This window comes from Fusarium solani, assembly GCF_023522795.1.
Source record: "Fusarium solani strain SB1 chromosome Unknown bctg00000015, whole genome shotgun sequence".
Classification (NCBI taxonomy): domain Eukaryota; kingdom Fungi; phylum Ascomycota; class Sordariomycetes; order Hypocreales; family Nectriaceae; genus Fusarium; species Fusarium solani.
The window spans coordinates 791609-814572 of record NW_027072143.1 but is presented as its reverse complement, the minus strand read 5'-3'; the positions used below and the strand labels follow the sequence as shown (position 1 = coordinate 814572).

Genomic DNA, 22964 nt, shown 5'->3' with positions numbered 1-22964 from the left:
CATCACCTTTCAGGACAGGTCTTTACACGGGGTACCTAAGCTAGTGGTGTAAGTGTTGATGGCTGGCCTTGAGGGAAGCTTTCGTCTATAGGCAAAGGCCTTACTCCTGTTTTGTAAACTTCGAAATACCAGGGATATGTTAGAGCATCTGCAAAATGTGATAGACCCTATAATCAATTGTCACATGCCGGGTTTGAGGGAGTCGAGGTTAGATAAGGTTCTTTGTTGCGCCGACAAGTGTCCGTTTCAGCGTCATCGCAAGTCACGTTGAAATAAATAGACGAGCCAAGCGGCACAGCTCAAGCCATCTTCATTCATCATAAGGCCAGATTATTTCTAGAGACATCAGGGAACAATCGCCTCAAGGCCAGGGGGCCATGGGAACAAGACACTCGTCGTTTCAAATCCCCCGAAAAAACACAATCCGAGAACCCAGCGCCCGACTTGCAGCTGAGGAACTATCCTGTTGGCTTCTCTCACGGAACCCAGTTGTTGCACCTCCAAGGATACATGCCGATCTAAATCGGTGGCCTGATACACAGCAGAGCCCTCGCTCTTGGGGCAAGAGGCTGTGAAGATGAGGGAAGGCCCATTCGCTTGAACCGAGCGTCGTAAGCCCACCTTGTCAAATTCAACATCGCCATCGTCGTCATTGCAGATGAAGATACCCCGATACGAGGACCGATACGATGACCTCCGAGTCGAAGGTTCCCACATGCATGCTAATCTTAGCGTCAAGCCCTGGTCGATCGCGTCGGCGATTTCCGAAGCCATGGTTCGCATGTAGCTTCCCGCAAAGGTGTCAGCGAAGCGGTCATCGCATTCACCCCTTGCGTCACGTTTTAAAAATTTCCGAAGCTGGCCCTCGAGAGCAAAATGCCGAAGAACTCGGAGCATGTTCGCAAGTTGGGTGAGTCGCTTGCGATCATGCAGACTTATCTTCCCTGTTGGATCGTCGACCCATGAGGGCTGTCGATTTATCTCACGCGGGTGAATCGGCCTGCCCAGCTTCCACAAGTGGCCTCTTGTCAATACACCTCTGGGCGTGAGTTTGGCGTCAGGGAAACGACATCCTTTGTTGAAAGTCAGGCTGTGTCGGCTCAAGGGAGCATAGAAACCTTTGAAAGAATGTGAAGTTATAAATTCCAAGACAGTCATTTGGGACGGGGGGGCTGTGGCTTTCTTGTTACGGAAAATCTCTCCATTCAACAACCACAAGGCCAACATAGAGAGGCTGACGCTGTGCTCCTTCTGCTGTAACTCCCGAACGTCTAGGCGTGTGGAGTACTGGCAACAGTTGGCAGCTATTGCGAGTCGATCCCATTGCTGTTTTATATCCCTTTTACCGATGTCTGAGATGATGGTAGGTGACATTGACTCGTGTTTTTCCAGCAGGAGAGTGTACCTTCCAGCAGTGGTGGTGATCTGGCTAATGGCTTGTTGCGTTTGGGGCGACGGGAACTTTACGCCTTGGAAGGCCAAGCAAAGACGGGTGGCCTCGTAAGAAAATTTGACGAGATCGATACAAAGCTCGGCGCATATGTCGTTGAAGAGTGTGGTGCCAAAGGAACGCTTTAGCCTTTCCAAATGAGGCGGATGAGGAATGAGTAGACAGACACATTGCAGCCCCGCCGCGGTAGCTCTCCTGGAAAACCCAACCCCTCGTCCACCACCGATCGCTCGTCAACTTCTTTAGAAGCATAAGAGCGTCGGTTGCCTCTCTGGCATTTGTCTTTTCGGATAGTCTGAAGCGGGGTTTCCGTCGACTGGTGGAGACAAGATCACCGCTGAGAATCCGGACCAATAATTTGAGGTCGTTCCGAGCTTCGACAGGAGTCGCTAATAAAGCAACAGGGTGGTCGCTGTGCTTATAGACAAGATCCATGGCTTTTATGCCTTCGCGCTTCTGACTGCACTCCAGGTGACCGCATTCGACTTCGTCGCAAGTCTGTTGTCTGATGCTATGTCGATCTATCCACAGAAGCTTCAGACGGAACCTATGCATGTACTTGAGGATGCGGTCAAAAACACAGTCTCTGACCTCGGAAGAATCAAAACTGGTTCTGCCCCTGTCTCTGCTCTGTACTTTGTAACGACCGTGACTCAGATCCTCGAACTTGCATCCATCCCACGGGTATGATAAAGCGACGTAAGACGGATTTTCGAATGCGTCAACCCGTTGGCGGCATAGAAGAGTCGGTTTGTGTCGGTGTGGCCTTAGACATTCTAAATTCTTAAGAAACGGCAGAAATATCTTCTGCTCCACCTTGCATTCTTGGATGTCGATGAGGAGGGAAATGATTGATCTGCCATGGCAGTGGGCAATCTGCTGTAGAGATTGCTCAGTATCGCTTTCATTCGTGCTCATTTCGATAGATCTTCGGTAGGGGACAGCACTGATTCGGGATATTGGGTTTTTGGAGATGCAAGTAATATTGCGTTTGTTGACAAGTTCGGGTGTAAACGTAAACGTCGTGATATGATCAGGCAGCAACGGGGAAGCTTAGGTAACTGGGAGGATCCTATTGGCTCATGTGGGGCAAAGGCTGTGATTTGTCCCCTTTTCAATATATCTATATCACGAATGTTATGGCAGTGACTTAGACCCCAAAGGGCTATTTAAGCAAATGTATTGTGTCACAGCCTGAAATCCTCTCGCGTGCGTGACAAGGGGTGACCCGCAACCCGTCGCCAATCAACACAGGATCACGGCGGATCATGCCCAGGAAGGCGTGAGCCGGCCATGATCCTCAAGATGGATTATGATGGATCACGACTCGACCACTGCAAGCCTATGTGATCCGCACAAGACATCACAAGTATATAGAACACACTCATTCGCACTTCCCTATGTACCAGCTACCTCAGCTATCAATACAACTTGGTTACACTCAATACCTTTGAGCACATCACCGGACGTGACTTACCACCCTATTTACGGACAACGTCAGCATCCCCTCTGCCAACATAAACCCAGCACGGCCGATTATCCCTTGGGAACCTTACGACCGTCACATATTGTGACTGAGGTTTCATCGGATTAAGTTGGCCAAAGCCCTGGCACAGGACAAAGATCTCATTTATGGTGCTCCCATGCAGTCATTCGCCTAGAGCCTTCTTTTGCTTGCAGAGGACACTTCATCTTCCTATTCTTCATCACTCAAGTTGTAGTCGCCACGCTTCCTCTTCCGCTTGTTCTTTAGCTCACGGTTACCCTTCTTTATGGGTATGGTACACCCTTGTTCTCTGAGACACTTAGTGAGGCGTGTGCTTGCTTCCATGCCCGGGAAATCCTTTGCAGTGTAGACGGTGAAGACATTGCTCACGACAACAGCGAGAACTGGGAAATGCTTTACTTCTGCCGTTTGAACCGTGTCGACTTTGACTAGGCTGAATTTGAGACGTAACGACCCTGGGGTCCGACACGATAAGTCCGGGAAGCAAAAGAAGCATCCCTCCTTGTCAAATTCGTCTTTGCCAATAAAGGGTACGCTAACCAAAGAGCCCATCAGTCGTCTCTGCGGCTGGTGCTTAGGCATGACTGAAAAGTCCTGAGTCCCACTCTCATCATATTGAACAGCTCACCACGTAGTGGGGGTATTGAAGTAGTTCCCCGATCTCCTCTTCAATGTGGCCGAGACCCTCGATGTGAAGCTGAACAATAGGAGGTGGGTCAACCGTTCTTCTATCCCTCTCACCAAAACCGCAAGATCGAGCGGCGGCTGGCTGTTGTCGAACTCTAAGTGAGTATTTGAGATTGCTGTCCTTGCCTTTGCTAACGGAAATGTTGTTGGTGTCGTTGACGCTGCTGTCGTGGTTTTCGTCGGCTTGCAACGAGTTCAGACGTTGAGGTGTTCTCATCAGGTCAGGTCTCAAGTCTGCAGAAGAGACTGCATGCTCTCCGAGGTTTGCGCCGCCGATTAGCATGCCTACAGCTGGGAGAACTTGTTGACCTGGGTAGGGTGTTATGACGTGGCGAGTGATGGATGAAGAAAACCGGGCAGCGTGCGATAAAGAACTGCGACAGCCGAGAAGACCATGTGACCATAGGGATTCGTCAAAGGGAGAGGAAAGTAGTGGTTGTGCTGCGATATGATATCCTTGCTGGTTGACTAGAGTGCTGTGATGAGGCACGCCGCGCAACGAGGGTAGCGTAAGAGGAACGGGCAATGACTGGTGCGGGGCACAAGAAACTTGGTGATCATGGTAGGGTCTCGCTTGGCCCTCTCCCGGCTCGCCAGACATTGTTGGATTTCGATACGCCATAACATCGATACGAGAAGCTTCAGAGAGCGGTGCTCGTTCATTGAAGACAACAGTTGAGACGACAGAGCTGTATTTACGTGGCTCAACTGGCCCCATTGCATTAGCAGAGGACTATGGAACATCCGAGTCAAACGAAAACTTGTGACACAGCTGTTGTACAACGTTGGTAGCTTCTATCCTAGTGATATTGGTAGTGAGCGGGGTAGCTCAGTTGGTGTTACGCCACGGGCGCACAGACGCGATGACAATGTAGGAGGCCAGCCAAGTGTCCTATGTCAAGCGATGGAGCATGCACTAGCACACCACCCAGCCATTTTTTATTTTTTATTATTTTTATTTTTTTTCTTCGTGTGGTCGCATCTACCTGAGAGATGACGGAGAGCTACTCTCTTCCGTTCCGTTATTTCGCACAAATATCTTCTCCCTTGCTCGGGGTTCATCGTTTCGCAAGCGGACCTATGAGGCCCACAATGTGATTTGTTTCTTTTCGGCCCGTCATGGTAGTCCAGACCAACAATGGCAATCCACCCAATCCTCGACAGGCCTGCGTAGCCAAAGCCCCTGAAGCGCCACAGGGCTTGGTACAATACTCAGCCAAGTCAGCCCCTTTCCTCTTCCCTCTTTTCTCTGACATCAACAACAGGCATGATTTCCCCCGGTTTCGTCGCTAATCTGCGATGATAATAGGACTAACATACGGCACGGAGTAGAGTGGCGTTGTCATACTGCCCTCCACACCCGCGAGCATGCCAACCACAATGTAGGGTAGGACGTGCCTCGTTGAGGGCGGACCTGCCACATATAGATAGTTTGAATCTCCTTCAACTCCTGCTGTGTAGGCGGCATTTTTCTACCTCTAAGGATTTGTTCTACTTAGCGGATGATTGTGGATTCACGCTTCGGTGACCGGTCCAGGCTTCCCGTAATCGTTGTGGCTTCCAGGGTGGCTCAAGTGTATCAGGCACAGCCTGCTGTCGTAGCGGCCAATCCTACACGAATACATTTTATAGTTGACCAATACTCGACAGGCTAAATGCACACACCTCTGAAGCCTCTACTTATTTTCATGTAGGATGTGAGACAAGACACGCCTTGAGGGATTACGCCTTCAACCCTCAATTGAGAATGGAAGGGCCCCAATGTTATGGAGACCCCCTGGTTCCACATCCTCCAAGGTTGATCCTATATGAGTAGACACAAAGGTCGTCGGCAATGGAGCGGGATCGAGATAAGTAATGCGTCTCATCATTGGCTTTGTGTTAATCGATCATTGGTGTTGGGATGCGGGGAGACGCATCGGGGAATGAACAATGCATCGCCCAGAGCGGGGTACGGATGGATGGATGGATGGATTTTATTTCGCCCGGAGGGAAGTCCCTATAGGGCCTTGGCACAATCTAGTTCACATTTCAGTACATTTGGTTCCTGACACCCCAAGCCCCACGGATCGTCGTCTCATCGCTTGCTGCTCAACCTCGTCGCTGCTTGTTCCATGACAGGCCTGCTTGAAGGCCAAATTCTGCAAGTGTTCAGCATCCTATCCTCGGCAGCTGAAGCACGGTCTGCCAAAATCGAGGCTGCTTTTTGTTAGTATAGTCGCACGCTAGAGATTAGTTTGCCGAAGGCCGCTGGTCCGCATCGAGCCTGTTTGTCGCGATAGCAAATTTGATTGCCGCACGCACGGCCTGCATGTTTGGCTTCCACTTTTCGTTATCCGACGCAGCTTTTCCTCCCAAGAAGAACGATAAATTCCCAATCTTTGTTCGTGAGCATTTAAACATGACTTGCCGTTGCATTTCCCACTTTTTGCATCGGAAGAGGAAGTGCTCAATCGTCTCTGCTGCTTGTCCACAGTCGCATATGTCCGATTCCGCTGCCCCTATCCTGTGAAGATAACTGTTCAGTCGCGCCATCCCGGTCCGAAGCTGGGCTATCACGTCCGATTCTTTTCTTTTTAGCGAGTCGTATAGTGCACGGGTGTGCTTGCCCGGCAGCGCCTTGTCGATGCGCTTTGAGTACTGTCCAACCCCTTCCGGAAGTCGCCCACACTGCCGTTGTTGGAGGAGCGCCAGTCGAAGTGTTGTAGACCTTGCTTGGTACGACGGTGTCTCTACCATGCACTCTGCTTTGGTAGCTCTCTGCGCTGCTGCCTTGGCCATCGGTCCCAATGCAAAACCTTCGGCCTTAGCCGGCACCCACATGACTCTAACAGAACAGCCTCTTTTCCGAAGGCACTTGGTGCGGTCGTATATCTGACGGATAGTGCATTGACCGGATTGCTGCCGAGGCCTCCTGATCACTTCCACGGCCGATCGGTTGCTCGTCACGACCGTTACGTCCCGAAAAGGAAGCCTGGGCGACGTGCACTCCAGCGCCATCGCTATTGCTGCTAGCTCCGCTGTATACGGATTCTGCTCGTCTCCGGGCCCCAGAGTGACGGAATAGCTGGCAACTACCTCGCCTGCGCCGTTGCGAGTCGCGTCGCACACGACGCCTCCCATTCCCACTATGCCGCCCTTCTGCGAGCTAGACGTTGCTATGATGATGCCCTCGACGTCGTTTGGTGCCTTGGCCGCCTTCGCTAGGTCGTCCTCGCCTACCACTGGGATGCGGCTGGTCCATGGCGGCAACGCATACTCATGGATAACCTCCATTCGATCCATGTGGACCCTTTCCACAGCCGAGATCATCTTCTGCATTGGTGATATGAATCGCCTGCTTGCCTTGTTCTTCAAAGCTGCCAGCGGGTGTGTCTTCGGAAGGGTCCGAAGGTTGATGCAGAGTCTCGTTGCGGCTTGGCTGTGTCGTTCCTCTACCGTCTGGATACTGGCTTCAGCCTCGGCCACCGCCGTTGCGACAGTACGGAACGCTCCTGTAATTGCCTGCGCTCCCACTAACTGGGCTTTGTTCAGCCAGGCAGCTTCTCTGGCGCGGCGAGCGTGCGTCCAGACATTGGAGGCATAGTCCATTGCCGGCGCGACTGTCGCTACGAATAGCTGTCTCGCCACCCTCGGTGATAGCATCTTCAACCTTCTGAGGCACATGGCGGCGGTGAGTCCCTTGGCGGCGGCTCTAGCCATGTGCTCCTGGTACCGCAGGCCCACGTCCATGACCACTCCCAGAATTTTTGCACTGCTTTTAGGCTTGACCTCATTCCCCTTGATCAAAAACGGCAGGTCACTGTTGCGCGCGGAGACGCGCGTGAAGTGGATGACTGTCGTCTTGTCCGCTTCAAACGTTGCGCCGCTGCGTCTCTCCCACTCGAGTGCTTCGTTAATGATCGACTGAATACCTGCCCGGTTCGCCTCCGCAGTCGGGCCGGTCACCCAGGCCGAGTAGTCGTCCACGAAGGCAATTGAGCCACCTTCCGCCTTAATCCTTCTCTGCACCAAATCTGCGTTGAAGAAGAGGAACGAGACCGGTGACAGCGGCGATCCCTGAGGGAGACCTGCTTGGGGTAGCTCCCGCTGCTCAGACGTGTGTCCGTTTACCACCACCGAGGCTGTTCGTCCGGAGCAGAAGGCGTCCATCCACCTGACCAGTCTGTCTGGTATCCCTCTCGCCTTCATCCTCTCGAGTAATCGCTCTTTGCACACGCCGTTGTAGGCGCCCTTGACGTCGAAACTGATCAGGCTCAGCACTTTGCGGGCTCTCCATGCCTTGTAGATTTGTTCCTGCAGGAGCAGGAGCGCTTGCTCGGCCGACCGTCGCTTCCTCGCTCCGAAGTGGTTTGCGGGCAGGAGCCCGTAAGTCTCTACCGCGTAGGAAATGCGCTCAGCGACGACCGCTTCCATAATTTTACCAAGTGTTGACAAAAGCGATATCGGTCGCCACGCCTTCGCTACCGTGTAGTCTCCCTTGTCCTGCTTCTTCAGCGGAATGATTTTCGCACTTCTCCATTGGCGAGGCACTATGCCGTCTCTGAGCGACGCATCGAAGAGAGCCAACACCCGGTACTTTACCACCGGCCAGAGTCGTCTCCACACCATCGCCGGGAGGCCATCGTCGCCGGGTGCTTTCCACGGTTTTGCTGCCATGACCTTTTCCTCGATTTCTTCCAGGGTCAAGCCCGGCATGGGCACCGCTTTCCGCTGTGGCCGCTCACCTTCATCTTCGATTTTCGCTGGCAAGGGGGAAGAAAGTGCTGAGCAACTCCTCAGTTTGTTCTGCCTTGTCTTTGGTCATAGATCCATCTCCCCTCTTTAAGGGTGGCACCTTGTCGCCCATGGTGTACCTGCTAGGTTCGAGATACTTGGCTGCCTTCCAGATATTGACGTCGTCGGCCAGGAAGTCGTCCCAATGCGCTTTCTTCTGGTTCCGTATGGCGTCGTGGTACTCCTTGGCTGCTTCCTTGGCGCGTCGTTCCAGGTCTGGTCGCTGTTGGCCTGCTCGCCGTTGCGCCCTCGCTTGGTTCCGCCAGAACGTGTATGCCCGCCGCAGTCGTGTTAGGTCCTTTGTCCACCAGCGTTTCGCGTACGGTGGAGGTTGTGCTCGAGGCGTCAGCTCGTGGATTGCCTCTAGGGTGACCCGCATCAGCTGGTCCGTCTGCGTCTGCACGTCGACAGCCCAGGGGAGCGGCCGGAGGTTATCTTCCACTCTAGCTCCTATAAGAGTCCAAGGAGCATTCTTGAACAACAGCCTGTGCGTCGTGATTCTCTCGGGCATCGCAATGTCAAATATCGTCTGGATCGCTCTATGGTCTGACCCGTGATCGGTCGGGTGGGGGGCGCACGTCACCATCTCGTCTGCCAGTTCCGACGTTGCGAGCACCAAGTCGATGGTGCTCTCTTTGTCTGGGCCTTGCCACGTCTTTGTGCCCCTCGGAAGGAGGCTGCAGAGGCCGTGCTCGTTCATCAGGTCGATGATCGGCTCGGCTTCACCTTGTCTTCTCGCCGACACCTCGTCTCCGGTCCAGAGTAGGTCATGGCGGTTGAAGTCTCCAGCCAGCACCACGTCCGTACGCGTACCGGTGCCATTACGGAATCGCTGGATCAGGCCATGCAGAACTCTAACTACAGATGCTAGCGCCTCTGTATCCTTCCCCTTCACGTACACTGACACCATCAGGATGTCTCTCTCTGGCAGTCGAAGCACCGCTGCCGTGAGATCTGCCGATGGTATCGGCACCTGCTCCACCTCGATGTCGCTTCGCACCCAAAGCATGCTTCGGATCGGCCAGGGCGCATCGTGCATGTGCGTCGGTATTATCCTCGTCCAGTTGCTATGCCCCGCAGGGCTCGTTACCACCTTGCCGTCGATCTTTTTTGCGTAGGGTTCGGAGACCGCCAGCACTCCGTAGTCCTTGAGGTCTGCGTCGTTCATCAAACTTTGTTGGACCGGTTCTCGCTTTCGTACATTGAGCTGTAGGATGCGGAACGCCTTACACATCGCTCCGTCGTCCCACGGGGACCGTGAGTAGTTTACCGTCCATTTTCCGTGCCTGTGGTTCTTGGATCGCTATAACTGCAAGGTCTCGGAGTAGCTGGAACATCCTACTCATGCTGGGTTGGATAGAGTTTCGGGCAACTTCTGCTGAACGACTCATGCGGTCCGCCACAAGGCACACACTTGGGTACCTGCGTCTGGCACGCGCTATGATGATGGCCTTCGGCAGCACACCTTGCACATACCCGACTCTTGCTGCATGAAAAGGCCTTGTGGCCGAGCTCCTGGCAGTTGTAGCATTGTACCGGTCCGGTTCTCCGCTCGAACACGTTGGTATAAGCCGACTCACCCGCTACGAGGAAGTACCGTTCCTGTAAGAGTCTCCTAGCATCACTGTTTTTGGTAAGGTATACCACCATGGATCCGTATGCTTTCACGCCGTCCTTGCGGCTCAGCCAGGCCATCTTGGCAATCTGCACTTCGTTCTCCTGGCCTAGAGCCTCCATCGCTCCGAGAAGGACCTTGCCGTCCTGGTCAAGAACGGCTGTGCGGTTAACATTGTCCACTTTGACTGGGTACAGTTGGTCTCGGAGGACTCTCGTGCCCGGTGTTTTCTTGGCCTCAATGATATCCTTGATCTTCTTCAGTTCCTCCTCGTTCCTGCTTATAACCCTAAGACGGTTGGCATTTCTTCCATCTCTAGTCACTGCAACGCAACGCCAACTAGGCTGGTCGCCGGACGCTCGCATTTCCTGCTCGATGGTCTTGCGTAGCGCTGCTGGTGTAGCTTCTCCGGTGTGTTCTTCTGGCACCCCTAGACGTATCTACTGTGCAGAATACAGGTTCCGGGGTCGCCGATCGAACTGTAGAGGAGGTTCGGGTGGTGATGCTAATAGGCGGTGTGACTCTGGCAACATCTGCATATGAACGGCCAGCCGATGACGCTCCTTGAGCCCCAGTCATTGCGTCTAGCTGTAGCCGGGTGTGCTCCAGCTCGCTGCGAGCCTGAGTAAGCTCCTCTCGCGCCTGCGATAGTTCTTGTGCCATCTGGGCTGTCATCCTAGCGACTTCCCCAGCCATTCGGTCGCTAAGCTTTGTAAACTCAAGCTGGAACTCTGCTTTCATGATTTCGATTCTCTTATGAAAGTCTTGTTCCAGGAGTTGTTTCAGGCCCTGGATCGCCTCGGTCATACTGTCGGCCGCCTTAGATGTGGTCCTTTTCTTGGTTCGATTGTTCCTCGGGCACCCTCTCACTGCTCTCCTCCTCCTCCCATTCCATTTCACAATCTTGCTGCGCCGATTCCATTGCCCTCGTCGTTCTGGCTCTTTTGCGCTGGGGCCGATGATGTTCCCCTCCCCGGAACACCCGATTCGCCTTCCATGACGATGATGACGTCTGAAGCGGGGTTCACAGCACCAGACATCCACCAAAGACCAGAATCTCCGCCAAGCGGCTACAAGGTATTCCAAAAGATATAAAAATAAAAATAAATGATGAGATCGAGAAAATAAAAGCCTCAAGTCATGGACTACGGAGGCCGATAGGGAACACTGTTGCAAAACCCCCCTGTCAGTTGTCTTCTGGGTCCCTTCCCCACTCTTAAGCCAGAAAATCACCCCACACCTTATTAGTCCAGATACTTAGGTATGAGTAGTAGAGCAGGTACTGCGGACCAGCAGCGGGCCCGCGCGGTACATATCCGTCCCGCCCAAGCAACCCCCATCGCAAATACTGCGAAGTAGCAACGGGCCCGCGCGACGTTCTAGAATCTCGATCTACACAATGTGGTCTAAGCAGTTTAGTTCTTTTCAAGCAATTCTTAGCGAGCGATACGGTATTGTAATCAACCTGATTTTCATTGGCTGTGGTTGCAAGTCGAACGGCGCTGTGCCGGATGATAATCACTTTGTCCAGCTTCAAAAGCTGTGGACGTGTATATGCTAGCGTCCCCTTTTCTATAGCCTCAAATTTCAATTCAGAGACTCGCGTTGCGAACTCCATTTGAGTAACAGGCACAATTCTTGCATAAGCGATTTTCACTCCAGGTGCCAACATCTATGTGTGAGCACACAGCGTGATATGCCAGCAGCGGCTTAGCGCAGTGTTCCCCGCGCCGGGTCAGCAGCGGACTAGCGCGGCGATCTCATGCTCAGGACAGTCTAGTGATCATCATCCACCGTAGCAAAGGGCAGCATTGTTATGGTTTGTAAACATTAAATCTCGTTCCCAACGTCAGTTTGGTTCTTTTTTTGCCTCCATTTTCTCAACGTCTCTCTTCAAACAGAATGGCACCCCCAGACATCCCCCCTGAGTACGTCTACTGCGTCAAAGCTGGGAAGAAGCATCATGATCTCTTTACCACCATATACGCTGGCGAAAACTATTGTGGCCGTTGCGGCTTAGCCAACCCCTTTCAATCCCAACGCCGGGCCAGGTCTAGGACTCCAGCCCTTCCTGGCCCGTATGATGAGGTGGTTGAGGTGGATGACTCTCCGCCACACCCAGTCAGCCCGGCAAGTCAGCTTATGCGCAACAAACCAAAACCAGTGTCATCTGCCGGTATTGGGTATGCACAACTACTCCCCAACGCAGTGTCTGTCCCCAACGGGGTGACTGCGAATACACGGGCACGCCAACATCCTTTCAAGCCGTCAAGCGGTCCTCCCCATCCGCAGTTCATGGCGATTGCCTCGGCGGCTAGTCAAGCCATTCAGAACACTAAAAGCAGCACCAGAAAGCCTACGAGGCAGCGTACTGGCTACCAATGGGTCCACATCAGTCTCCTACTCATGAGCTTGGAGACCAGGTACTTCAATGGTCTTGCGGTAGAGGTCCCAGAGACAGTGCTGCCTCTAAAAGATACGGTGATCAAGTTCAACTCGGCAGACCTCCTTACCTGGCCCTCGTTCACTCAGACCTTATTCGAACACCTACATCCGCTCCCGAGCACCATCGACCCCACCAACCAAGAGCTTTGGAAGCTTTCTTACGCTTCGTCTTTCTCCGGAAAGAAAATCATCCCTGGCTCATAATGTCCTATAACAACCAATGGTCTCAGGAACGGCGGTACTTGAGCAAAACCACGAACAGTCAACCGGAACCCATAGCCCCGGTAGTTATTATAATGCGAAGCAAAGGACTGGAAGGCAAACTTATGCTGCAGCCCCACGCCTCACTCTCGAAGGCCAAAACGGACTAGGACGACACAGTTCTTGTATAGGAGGCGAACAGCTCAATTTGCCCTCAAAGGAGAATGGCGGTCCTATTTATTCTAGACATGTTTAACACGCATTTCGCGCGGGGTTCCCACGCTTTGCTGCTCACGACCTCGCTCAACCTTGTTCCCGGCTCCTTGCGCTGCTACATTGATCCAGCACGAGTCATCACTCAAAAAGCCCTATCATGCCTCCTCGACGGACAAGAGGTCGGCCGGCCAGGTCGAGAACAGGACGCGGCGACGTTCAAGGTATGTTCAGCTTCTCCTTGACCTAATTTCGACCTCGAAAGCTGAAAACGTAGGAACCAGCTGGCGATCCAGTGCCAATACGGGCAAGGCGGCGTTTACGACCAGGCACTGGTGCCCTTCAAGAGATTAGGGCGTACCAAGACACGACAGATCTCTTACTTAACACACTTCCATTCACAAGAGTTGTGAGTTGAACTGAAAGAAGTTTGTTCCATGCCGAATATCTATCTAATGGAAAACAGATCAAGGAGATCGCTGTTAACATGCGACCGGCAGGCGAAAGCTTCCGCTGGCAAACGCAGGCCATACAAGCACTGCAAGAGATGACTGAAGCCTACTTGGTTAGTCTTTTTGAAGATGCAAATCTCTATGCTATCCATGCCAAGAGGGTTACGTTAATGCTTAGAGATTTCCAACTTGCGCGAAGAATTCGCGGCAAATACAACAGCCTTCTCTAGTGCCACACATGATTTTGGCCGTTAGCAGGGTCGCTGCTATTAAGACATCGCATGACATGGGCCTCTAGGCAAAAACTATATATATGTCCCATACTGGAGGCCTGCCTGTTCTGGCCTATATAATGATGTGAAAAGATTTGCGTTGCGCAAAAGTCGCCTCCATGTGCATCAAGCTTCATAATAGCCAAGGGAGGCTAGGCACAGAATATTTTCGGCCCTTATGGACCAATAACGCTATGAGACCTTGGGTGTGTTTTATGGAGGGATGCATACTAACTGGGGAACTGTACGCTAGAAGAAGGCGCTATGGAATATGCTTAGGTAACTGTGCTAGTATCGGGTTACGACTCTATAGATGTGATGGGAAACGCGTTCTTTGCCATCGTTGAAGTTGAAGCAACCTGCTGGACACGACGCAGACTAGATGGCTGAAGATGCGGCAAGACCAGGCACAAAGAACATACTGAATGGTTGTTGCGATATCTGGGCAAGAACAAAAGTGACCTGTTTTAATTGATTCGATGATTGTGTTTTCCTAGCGATCTCCGTGCAAAAGGACTAAGAAAAGCGCAGCACGTACTTGTCGTGCATGTTAACTAAGTGTCATTGCTAAGGTTTCCGTGTAGAATATGAGACCCTATCTGTTCTCATCACAGCGCTTCGTGCTGTGGTCCTTGAGTTTCAGCAAATGAGCGAGTTTGGGCTGGCAGCTCTCCATAGCTCCTCTCTACTTCATTATACCCTCCTAGAACTCTATACCCCCCGTCTCGTAGGCCCTCAATCATCCTCCCTAAGTCATCCATTGTCAGGAAAGCCTTTAATACGAATGACTCGTACAGTTCCTTCTGCTCAATAGCTGCTTGCAACTGAGCTCTACAGTCTTGAAGCTGCTGGATGGCGAACTCGTGTTGTGAGCTTAGATTTAGGAGCTCAGTCCTCAATCGGCTCGATTCAGCCTCTTCAGCTGCCATACTGTGGCTGAACATGTCCGAAGAGTAACCAATTCCATGTTTCTGTGAACCTACATCCCCAACATTGCACTGTGGTGGGACGTAAACTTCGGTTGACGACTGAGAAGGATCAAAATTGTGGCCGTGCACCATTCCAGTTGTTGATACTGGAGCAGCCCTGAAAGTGTGGCCGACTTCCTGACTCAGCTGCCTATAATCATTCATTCTGAGTTTGCTGAGACTTTTCGAGAACAGGTGTTTAATAGAGTGGTTCTCTGAAATCCAGTAGTAGCCGTCTTTCTCTGTGTTGAAGAGCCGGACCTGATGTGATTGGATTGATAAGCCAGTCTGTTGGTCTAGAGTAGTCAGTTGATATGGATTTCCCGGAAACTTGAGCTTAACCACTCACTTATATGCGTCGCCAGCGTCTGCCTGCACCATTGTCGCAGAAATGTCCTGCTTCGGGATTTACCACACTTTGATGCCCCTGGGTCAGTCGCGGCGGCTTGGGGCATATCGATTCCGACAGTTGAAATGTACTATGACCCGCCACAAAAAGAGAGCTCCCTGATCTCAATTGCTGTGAATCTAAACGGCATAGCCAAGAGAGAAATGCACTTTTAAACATTGATGGGTGAATGTCGACAGCTCCAATTGATGAGTAAGCCATTCAAAAATTGACTTTGCAGCTGGATACGTACGTTCCTTGTAGCTCGCTGGCCGTATTTGGTTTCTACGATACCTAAATCTTCAAGGCACGAGGGGTAAGGCGTCATAATCTCTATTGGTAGCATTGGGACGTCATTACGGTACCTACCATGCTAGAAAGCTTAGATGCTCATGACTGCGGCGGATTCAGACGGATTTGTGGTTGACATCTTTCATATGGCTTGTGAGAAGAATAGAATACTGTCCGAACTGAGAGGTCTACCCGAGAAGATGCCTATCAGGCATCATAGCCCTAAGCCATTACGGGACGAGCCTGGGAACCCAGCTTTAGGCGCAACGAAGTGTGATGTTAGCAGACAAGTTCTAGGCCTAAATTATTATTCTCCTCCCCCTTTTTTGGCTGCTACATACAATGTGCCAAGTAGAGGATCCCTCTTTGCCAATGGTTCATTGCTTTGAATTCAATTAGCTTCTGTTCGCGACTGATGCAGCTCTACGCACCATGCCTGGGGCTGAGATGGACCCGAAACGCTGATGCTAGTTATCTCAACCATAGTTTGGCAGAATCTGTCTGATGACAGAGGAAACTTTAACGTATGCGTAGCGGGCGTCTTTGGATTGTCTCATTTTAACGCGGATGACCTTCTGGACGAACTAGATTGACGTCAAGTCTTTTGATGGGAGAGATTCCGATAACAGTCCATTTTTATGGTCGATACAAACCAAATAATCGAGGCAGTGGTAGGTCCAAGGATGTCGGATCAAATGCAACACAGCGAGCTAGCGCGTTATGTACAACATCACTTGGGAAATAAGGTGCAGATTTCAGTTGAAAGGGTCGAGGCCGCATGAGGCCATACGCTTGTGTAGGGTATACTCGGTTGGCTTGTAGCGGAACGGGAGTAAGTCTCACAAATCAGCATTGATGGATTTCCAGTATCCTAGGTACTGTAACTATTGCAAATCAAGCCTTATCTGGGTAGATATCTGATAGCTTGGTTGCTGCCGGACTGATCATCAGGCAGCCACCAAACTCAGGTCGAATGCACTGGTTTAATTCTTCTACCATCAATAAACATCGGCGTTGCGCGTTGGTTGAAGAGCTCATCTGTCAATGCGCTCCTACGGGATGTAAAGAAGGCTCTTTCGTCTTCATCAAGGCTGAATGCGTCTCGGAGCCATCTAATTGTATTGTCTTTGATTTTTGATATTTTCTGCCCAGAAGATAATCGACGGGTCTCGACAGTTTCGGTTTCAGAGGAGGTATCGAAATAACTCTTTTCTGCGCCATCTGTACTTAGAGGAACATTCCCGATAGTTTGCCGTTCATCCCAGGGATCATGGGTCTTTCTGATGGGCCTGGCGGCTGCGTGGTTGTAAAGCGTGTTTTCCAAGCTGGTATTCTCAACATTCAAGTGTTGAGGGCTAATTCCTAATAGAAAAGGATCTCTTACATCACTACAGGTCTCCGTTCTCGATTCGAATTTGACTTCTATGTTGTTATTCGATCTGGAGTGTGAATTGGGCAACGTAGTTGGTCGCCGCAATTGTTCGGTCCGAAAGTCACTAAGCTGATGCCCAACCCTTTTCGCTGAGCATATAGATGCTCGGAAATTCTGCTTTATCGTTCTCACAGGGGGCGAAAAAAGTGTTTGCGAGAAGGCAGAACGGCCGGTAGGAGGCTCGAATCTCGGTTCCAGTAACGGTTGCTGTAGTTCGTCGTTCAGGAAGGCTTGTGAAACATGCTGGTCGATTATGCTGGTATGGCGTTCGTTACTGAAAACGTCTAAAAGGTCGTCGATACGAGACTTCAAAGAAAGGTACATGGAACCGGTATTGGAATTTCTGGCGGTATCGTTGTTGGGCTGCAGGGACGGTCCCCCCTAAGGCTAGGGTTGTGGTCATGGCGAGGCATTGCTATCATGAGCTAGTGGTTCGACGTGTTGGGAAGTATCCGGGGATTCTGACTGCTACTATTTGTCCTTCCTTCAGTCTATTTTCTTGAAAGAAGTCGGCCCGAATATGAAAAATTCACGACGTCCTAGTTAAGAAAGAAAAACTGAAATCCACGTAGATGGGATGATTTGTTAAAGCCATAACAGTTCACCCATAGACCCACGGGTTACATGTCCAGTTTATTAAGATGAATAGTTACCATACGGTATAAACTTGACATTGAGGTTTGTCGTCCAAGACTAGATTTCGCGGTAGATGTGAGAAGGGTATCTGATGTATGGCGAGACTGAGGAGGACTGACGTTGCGGTTTTTGGACGTGTTGGGAAAAATAGGCATTCAGTCAGGAGTCTTAGGTGTGCATTTGACACAAGGTTGTTGCAAGCCATGAAGTGGCTTTTGACGAACTCCCGACGTCTAAGATTTGGGAGTTGTATTTTCGTCCTAGATGGTAGTGCTAGGTGATAACGAAGTTGACTGAATTCAGACGGCTACCGAACTGGTGGCTCCATAGTTGTAGCGGACAGTCAATGGCTATTTTGGTTCAGTATCTTAGCAAATCATCCTATGATACTTAAAGCGTCGTGATGCCTCTCCTACCACTAGCCCACTTCCTCCCGAGATTGCACCTTCTAGAAAGCTAGTCATGATGTCCGAGAACATCGGGAGACCAAATGCTGTTGCTTCCCTCCCTAATAGTTTCCTAGACCAGTTGCAACAATGGTTGGAATTCGGCAATCGATTGGAGGATGATAATCACCACTTGAAGCGACAAATTTCAGAGCTGCAAGCGCGTATAGATCGACTCATCACGTACGAGAATACATGTGGAGAGATGGCGGAGACACAAAATCGGTTGATTCTATCGCTAAGCGCCAGGACAGCTTGTCACGAAAGATCTCCTGAGCTACCTTTTGATCTACCAATAGATCCAAGCCTCCCTGTTATTCCTCTCGATGAAGTTACGCCGGGCTCGGGAATTCTTCCATCTGCAAATGATGCCGGGATCCGATCTTGAAGACCCCAACCCCTACCTGAGCATAAGAGTGGTATAATTCTCTGAGGTGAGCAAACCTAGAAAAAAAAATTCATTTGGTGTATCTAATTCTGAATCGTATAGGCATGTTCTGGGCTGAAGCGTACAAAAACAAAAGTAGGTTAGTCATCCGAACGGTTAGAAGGGGGCAAGATAAGGGGGAACAAAAAAAAACGAAGATTCAAACCAGAGCTAGCAGAATGATAACTTGTATGTACCCGGACCTATGGTCGGACCATAACTAAAGGAGGACTACCTGTTACCTTGTCGCGTTTCTATGGCGTAATGTCTGTTCTTCTGATGCCCTCATGCGCTTGATGAAACGCCGATCCAACCCAGGCCTTTGAATTCGCCACCCAGCCATTTAGTCGGTCGTGCCGATGGCCCAGCCTTGCGGTAGAGGGCTGTCTCCGTACCATGTCGAGGGGTGGTGATATTGACCCGTGACACTGATGCCCTGGGCCACTATAGCCTATTGACGGGTTTGAGACTGAGTCAATTTCATGCTGGAATGTAATTTCCCGGTTATAACGATCATCCATATTTAAATAATTTCCACTTCCCATCATAAAACTAGCCATATCAAAGTTGCACTAAGATATCTGACTCTACGATGTTATATTTGGCGATGATATCCCACACAAGTACAACGCGCAACGAATGGCTTCTGGGCCTCCGCACCCGGCTCCTTTATCGTCACACCCCGAAAATAACTCATCCTCAGCTCCGGTTGCCGCTTGACGAGGTTCGAGGCCTAGCGCTTGCCGACGACAAGTGCATCGCGATGGCCGAGTAGTTTATCGACTATCTATATCTTCCATATTACGGGGAAATGGTGAAACTTATCGAGCATCCAGGTCGAGAACGTATCGAACAATCGTCTCGTCCTCTAATTCGGTTAGTTTCCGGGATTTGGGCGCGTAGTCCTGAGGGTAAGTGAAGGGACTGTAAATTTTGGCTACCCGCCGAATACTGCGCTCGGGATCGTTTTTAATAGCCTGAACGGCCAGGAATAACCGAATCTTTTGATTCCCTTGATCCCATGTCCGCGGGTGAAGTGGTGTGTTGAAAGTCTGATGTTTGTGCTGTCCTGGGGGATTGTCCAGCCTGCTTATCGCGCCATGTTACCATGTACCGGTACGTTAAGCACCTAAGAGCTCGGGCGATGACAGAAATTAAAAGACTTGTTGAGATATTCACTGAATTCAAATTGTCTCAACTTTTAAAAAAGATCACCAGCATTTTGTCCTGCCGATCATTTCTTTTCTCGGTGGGTTGGAGTTGTACGTTTCCAACGCCCAACGTTCTTTTACCTTCGAGATGGTAACACAGCGCATCACACAAAAAACCCCGCGATCCCTTGGAGCGTGCTGTCACAGCCCGACATGCACATGTCACGTGAAGAAAGGCCTCACGCACATTTCTCACCAATTGGGACGCGATCACGCCCAACACCAAAACGATGACGATGATCATCTTCCTAATCACCGTGATCACTTACACGATCACCCTGATTAAGGCCCTAGAACATGGTGGTCAGACACCATGTCTTCAAGTATATAAGTACATACTCATTGCACTTTCTTATGTAGTAGCTACCTCTGCTATCATTACAACTTGGTTACACTCAATACCATTGAGCACATTACCAGACGTGACTGCACCCCGTTCAAGGCAACGCCAGCATCCCCTCTGCCAATATAAACCCAGCACGACAAGTTTATCCCTCAGGAACGTTACACGATCGTCACACATGCGGTGAAATCAAAAATTGGGTGCAATATGCACTGATGTCAAGGGCTACGCAAGCAAAAGGGAAGAGTACAATTAAATGCAATGTAAGCCCCGATTCGCCCCCACGCCGTCTCCACACGGGTGCCTAAAGTCTTCATCTCGGTTATCCTCTAGTTTTAGTGCCTGGTGTCCGGATGTGTGAATGGTCGAAGGAGAAGGTATAGGAGGACTGGCAAGCACGCCACCACACATGACCCAACCAAGAAGCCCAAACAAAACAGAGTAGTTCACGACGGTCGACCCCACGACGATTGTTGCGAGGACTAGTGTGGGCGCATGTTGTGTACAAAGAAACCATGTCATATTTCTCTGGCGCCTATAATAAACCAAGGCGATGGTTCTGGTTAAAGTTAGCGTGGGTGAAGACTTTTCTCTGAAGCGACTACAAACTGACAAGATGACTCGGCCAAGGATCCAAGCGGAACTATGGCGCCAAACCCACCACATCCAAAAGAACCCCATTAGCCCATGTTTTTGATAGCCCAGGAAGGTCATTGAGGGGGAAATAGACCCTAGAGTAGTCGAAAGGGCGCTGAAGCGCAGCCCACAAGAACCAAGGTTCCACAGTCGTGCTAGAAAGTTACATTCTGCTCGCTTCTTCATGTTGGCCAATTTAGAGACACCAATAAAGACGGTAGGCATTCTAGCCAGCGAGATTCCACTCCGAGACAGCCGGGCAAGCAGATCGATTAGCCCTAAAATCATGGAAATGAAATCTTCATCCTCGGGTGGCGTGGTGTTAGTTCTCTTTTTGTGAGTACTCATCCCGAATATTGTTCAAAGGCTACCACAAAAGTGTGAAGTGGGAAAGTGAAAAGAGGCAACGACAGGAGAAGTCGTGCTTTCGGGTAGTATTTAAATTGATGGTTAGCCAATTTGGGACTTGAGCCTCCTTCCGGCTTCTCAAGAGAAGGTAGGCAAATATGAGGACCTTTCAAATGCTCTAGCCGTTGTTGGATATTGGAAACAACATCTAATTAGGCCAACTTGCTCACGACCATTTTTGGCCTTGGTACATTATGGATCTGGATCGATCGAATGGCCCACTTTGACGACAAACGGAGGAAGAGGCTTTTCCGTGGATACGTCCTTTTATAGGAAAGCTATCAAAACTACCAGGAACCCACGCAAGTACGTGGTGTTGGATGTGTCTTGAGTCAGGGACGGAGTGATCTTGTTTCTCTGTGCGATAATTACATGCTCTTTTCCTGACCGGGCTCATCTTCCACATGTAGTAGATAGGTACTGAGTTTTCATTCAAGCGTTGGGTTTCAGATGTGGAGTATGCTGGAGCTTCAATGACTGTTGCTCTTTATTACAGTGATGCGAGCAACATGGAATGGGCGGCGATGACTTTCCTCAGTATAAATCAATTAAACCTATTGGCAAATAATATATTCCATCTACTGTGACTACCTCGTAAACTTCGACAAATCACACCCAGCTCGGTTTCTTTACCACGGATGAGTTTCATACACAACCTAACCAGAAACTGGCTCACGTGATGGCTTTACACAGTTCTCCATCGTAAGTGCTTGACCATCTACTACACCTGGTCATAAAAGAAAGACCACCAGATCTAGTTATAGGCTCTCATGAAAAAATTTCCTCTTTTTCCCAGCAACATTATGTACCTGCCAGTCCTGTTTTTCGAACTCTTTCAGTTGGTTTCGAAGGTTCATAGCCATGGCGTCGAGTCTTCCCTTCTCCTCGGTCAGGCGGCGCACATCGTGGTGCAAGGCAACAATGAGGAAGCATTGTGTTTTGATTGTGGCATCCCTTTCGTTTAGCTGATGGATTTTCTCCCGCAATAATTCCTTATGTTGATCAAGCTCTAGCTCGAGGATGTCGATCTGGATTTCTTGTTCATCAAACTTTCTTTCAATTTGCGATGAACTATCGATCGAAAGATCCTGTCGTGGCTTAGAATTCCCGGCAGCCTGTGGGAAAGGTGTCTCGGAGGATTGTGTTTGTCGGGGCCCAACCAACGTTGTATTTTCTTCGCAGCAATGCAAGGTGCTGGTTTTGCTGATAGTCATGATGGCCGTAAGTCCTTAGCATCCAGTACGCAATCCACTTGCTTCGATGCTGGATTCTATTCGTGCGATGAATGACCATCTTATAGGAAAGACATCTCAGTCGTAAAATTGCAGCCTATATGAGAAGTAAATTCTGGACTCACATGAAGCTACAAGAATTAGACATTAATCACTCCGTGAGATCGTTTCGCTGGCCATTGATACACGCTCGAAAAGGGGAAGGGGGAGGTGAGTGAGCCAACAGACGCGGCTTAAACCGGACCGTTGCGCAATATCAAATTAGGGCTGCTCTAAAAGGATCTCAATCCGAGAGTTGACCAAATTACTAGAGATATATCTCTAAATGCTATGATGTTATGTCCGTATATGATGAGCTCGACCTAGGCGCGTTGCGAAAAGCTGCAAGCTGTGAGCTGGGTTTTGGGGGGGCAATCGCATTCATCAAAATAATTTAAGGGATTTATGGTATTCACCGGAGACTAACGTCATGCACCGAATGGCCTTCGATTCTTACGCGAACGAACGAGCCATAGTCGGGAGCGCCAGGGAATGAATTACTCTTACGAATTACCTAGCCACTAGGCTCCAGGATAATCCTGTCTTCTACAGCCCACATCTCCGACTCAAACCGTTCACAAACTAACATGCCGTATAGCCCATCTTTCTTATGAAAATTAAAGAAAACTATGTCGTTGTGACGCCCCGCGCCGCCGTGAAACATTACGCCAAGTTGGATCTTCGAACGCTACGTTATAGTCAAACCCCTAAACTCTTGTTTCCCATGTTTCTTGGGAGTTGAAAGAAAATTCTAGTTAGAACAACAAGGCGTAGAGTCTCAAACTAGATATGAGCCCTCACAAGCTAGCATCTTTTTGCGGATCGCGAATTGAACCGCTCTTTGTAGAACTTGAGGACCACCGGCCTTAGAGATAAATGGGTGCTATAT

At 50.3% G+C, this 22964-nt stretch overlaps 7 protein-coding genes across 7 annotated transcripts; 2 read left to right on the top strand and 5 right to left on the bottom strand.

Annotated features, from left to right (window-relative positions):
* Window positions 1-345: 345 nt before the first annotated feature.
* MRS44_018201 (uncharacterized protein) lies at window positions 346-2368 on the bottom strand (the record flags this gene model as incomplete). The annotated part of the gene is made up of 2 exons (XM_065616399.1): window positions 346-1579; window positions 1620-2368. 2 exons carry the CDS (start codon window positions 2366-2368, stop codon window positions 346-348), a joined length of 1983 nt encoding a protein of 660 aa, XP_065472471.1.
* Window positions 2369-3146: 778 nt separating this feature from the next.
* Window positions 3147-4362, bottom strand: MRS44_018200 (uncharacterized protein; the record flags this gene model as incomplete). Its single annotated transcript, XM_065616398.1, has 2 exons — window positions 3147-3518; window positions 3586-4362. The coding sequence occupies 2 exons, from the start codon at window positions 4360-4362 to the stop codon at window positions 3147-3149; spliced, it is 1149 nt and encodes a 382-aa protein (XP_065472470.1).
* A 1514-nt stretch (window positions 4363-5876) lies between these two features.
* MRS44_018199 (uncharacterized protein) lies at window positions 5877-10776 on the bottom strand (the record flags this gene model as incomplete). The annotated part of the gene is made up of 4 exons (XM_065616397.1): window positions 5877-8436; window positions 8501-9723; window positions 9897-10475; window positions 10516-10776. The coding sequence occupies 4 exons, from the start codon at window positions 10774-10776 to the stop codon at window positions 5877-5879; spliced, it is 4623 nt and encodes a 1540-aa protein (XP_065472469.1).
* Window positions 10777-11937: 1161 nt separating this feature from the next.
* MRS44_018198 (uncharacterized protein) lies at window positions 11938-12684 on the top strand (the record flags this gene model as incomplete). Its single annotated transcript, XM_065616396.1, has 1 exon — window positions 11938-12684. One exon carries the CDS (start codon window positions 11938-11940, stop codon window positions 12682-12684), a length of 747 nt encoding a protein of 248 aa, XP_065472468.1.
* Window positions 12685-12929: 245 nt separating this feature from the next.
* MRS44_018197 (uncharacterized protein) lies at window positions 12930-13576 on the top strand (the record flags this gene model as incomplete). The annotated part of the gene is made up of 3 exons (XM_065616395.1): window positions 12930-13118; window positions 13172-13303; window positions 13361-13576. 3 exons carry the CDS (start codon window positions 12930-12932, stop codon window positions 13574-13576), a joined length of 537 nt encoding a protein of 178 aa, XP_065472467.1.
* Window positions 13577-14226: 650 nt separating this feature from the next.
* On the bottom strand, window positions 14227-14967 carry MRS44_018196 (uncharacterized protein; the record flags this gene model as incomplete). The annotated part of the gene is made up of 2 exons (XM_065616394.1): window positions 14227-14737; window positions 14936-14967. The coding sequence occupies 2 exons, from the start codon at window positions 14965-14967 to the stop codon at window positions 14227-14229; spliced, it is 543 nt and encodes a 180-aa protein (XP_065472466.1).
* A 6558-nt stretch (window positions 14968-21525) lies between these two features.
* On the bottom strand, window positions 21526-22018 carry MRS44_018195 (uncharacterized protein; the record flags this gene model as incomplete). Its single annotated transcript, XM_065616393.1, has 2 exons — window positions 21526-21558; window positions 21614-22018. 2 exons carry the CDS (start codon window positions 22016-22018, stop codon window positions 21526-21528), a joined length of 438 nt encoding a protein of 145 aa, XP_065472465.1.
* Between the last annotated feature and the right edge of the window lie 946 nt (window positions 22019-22964).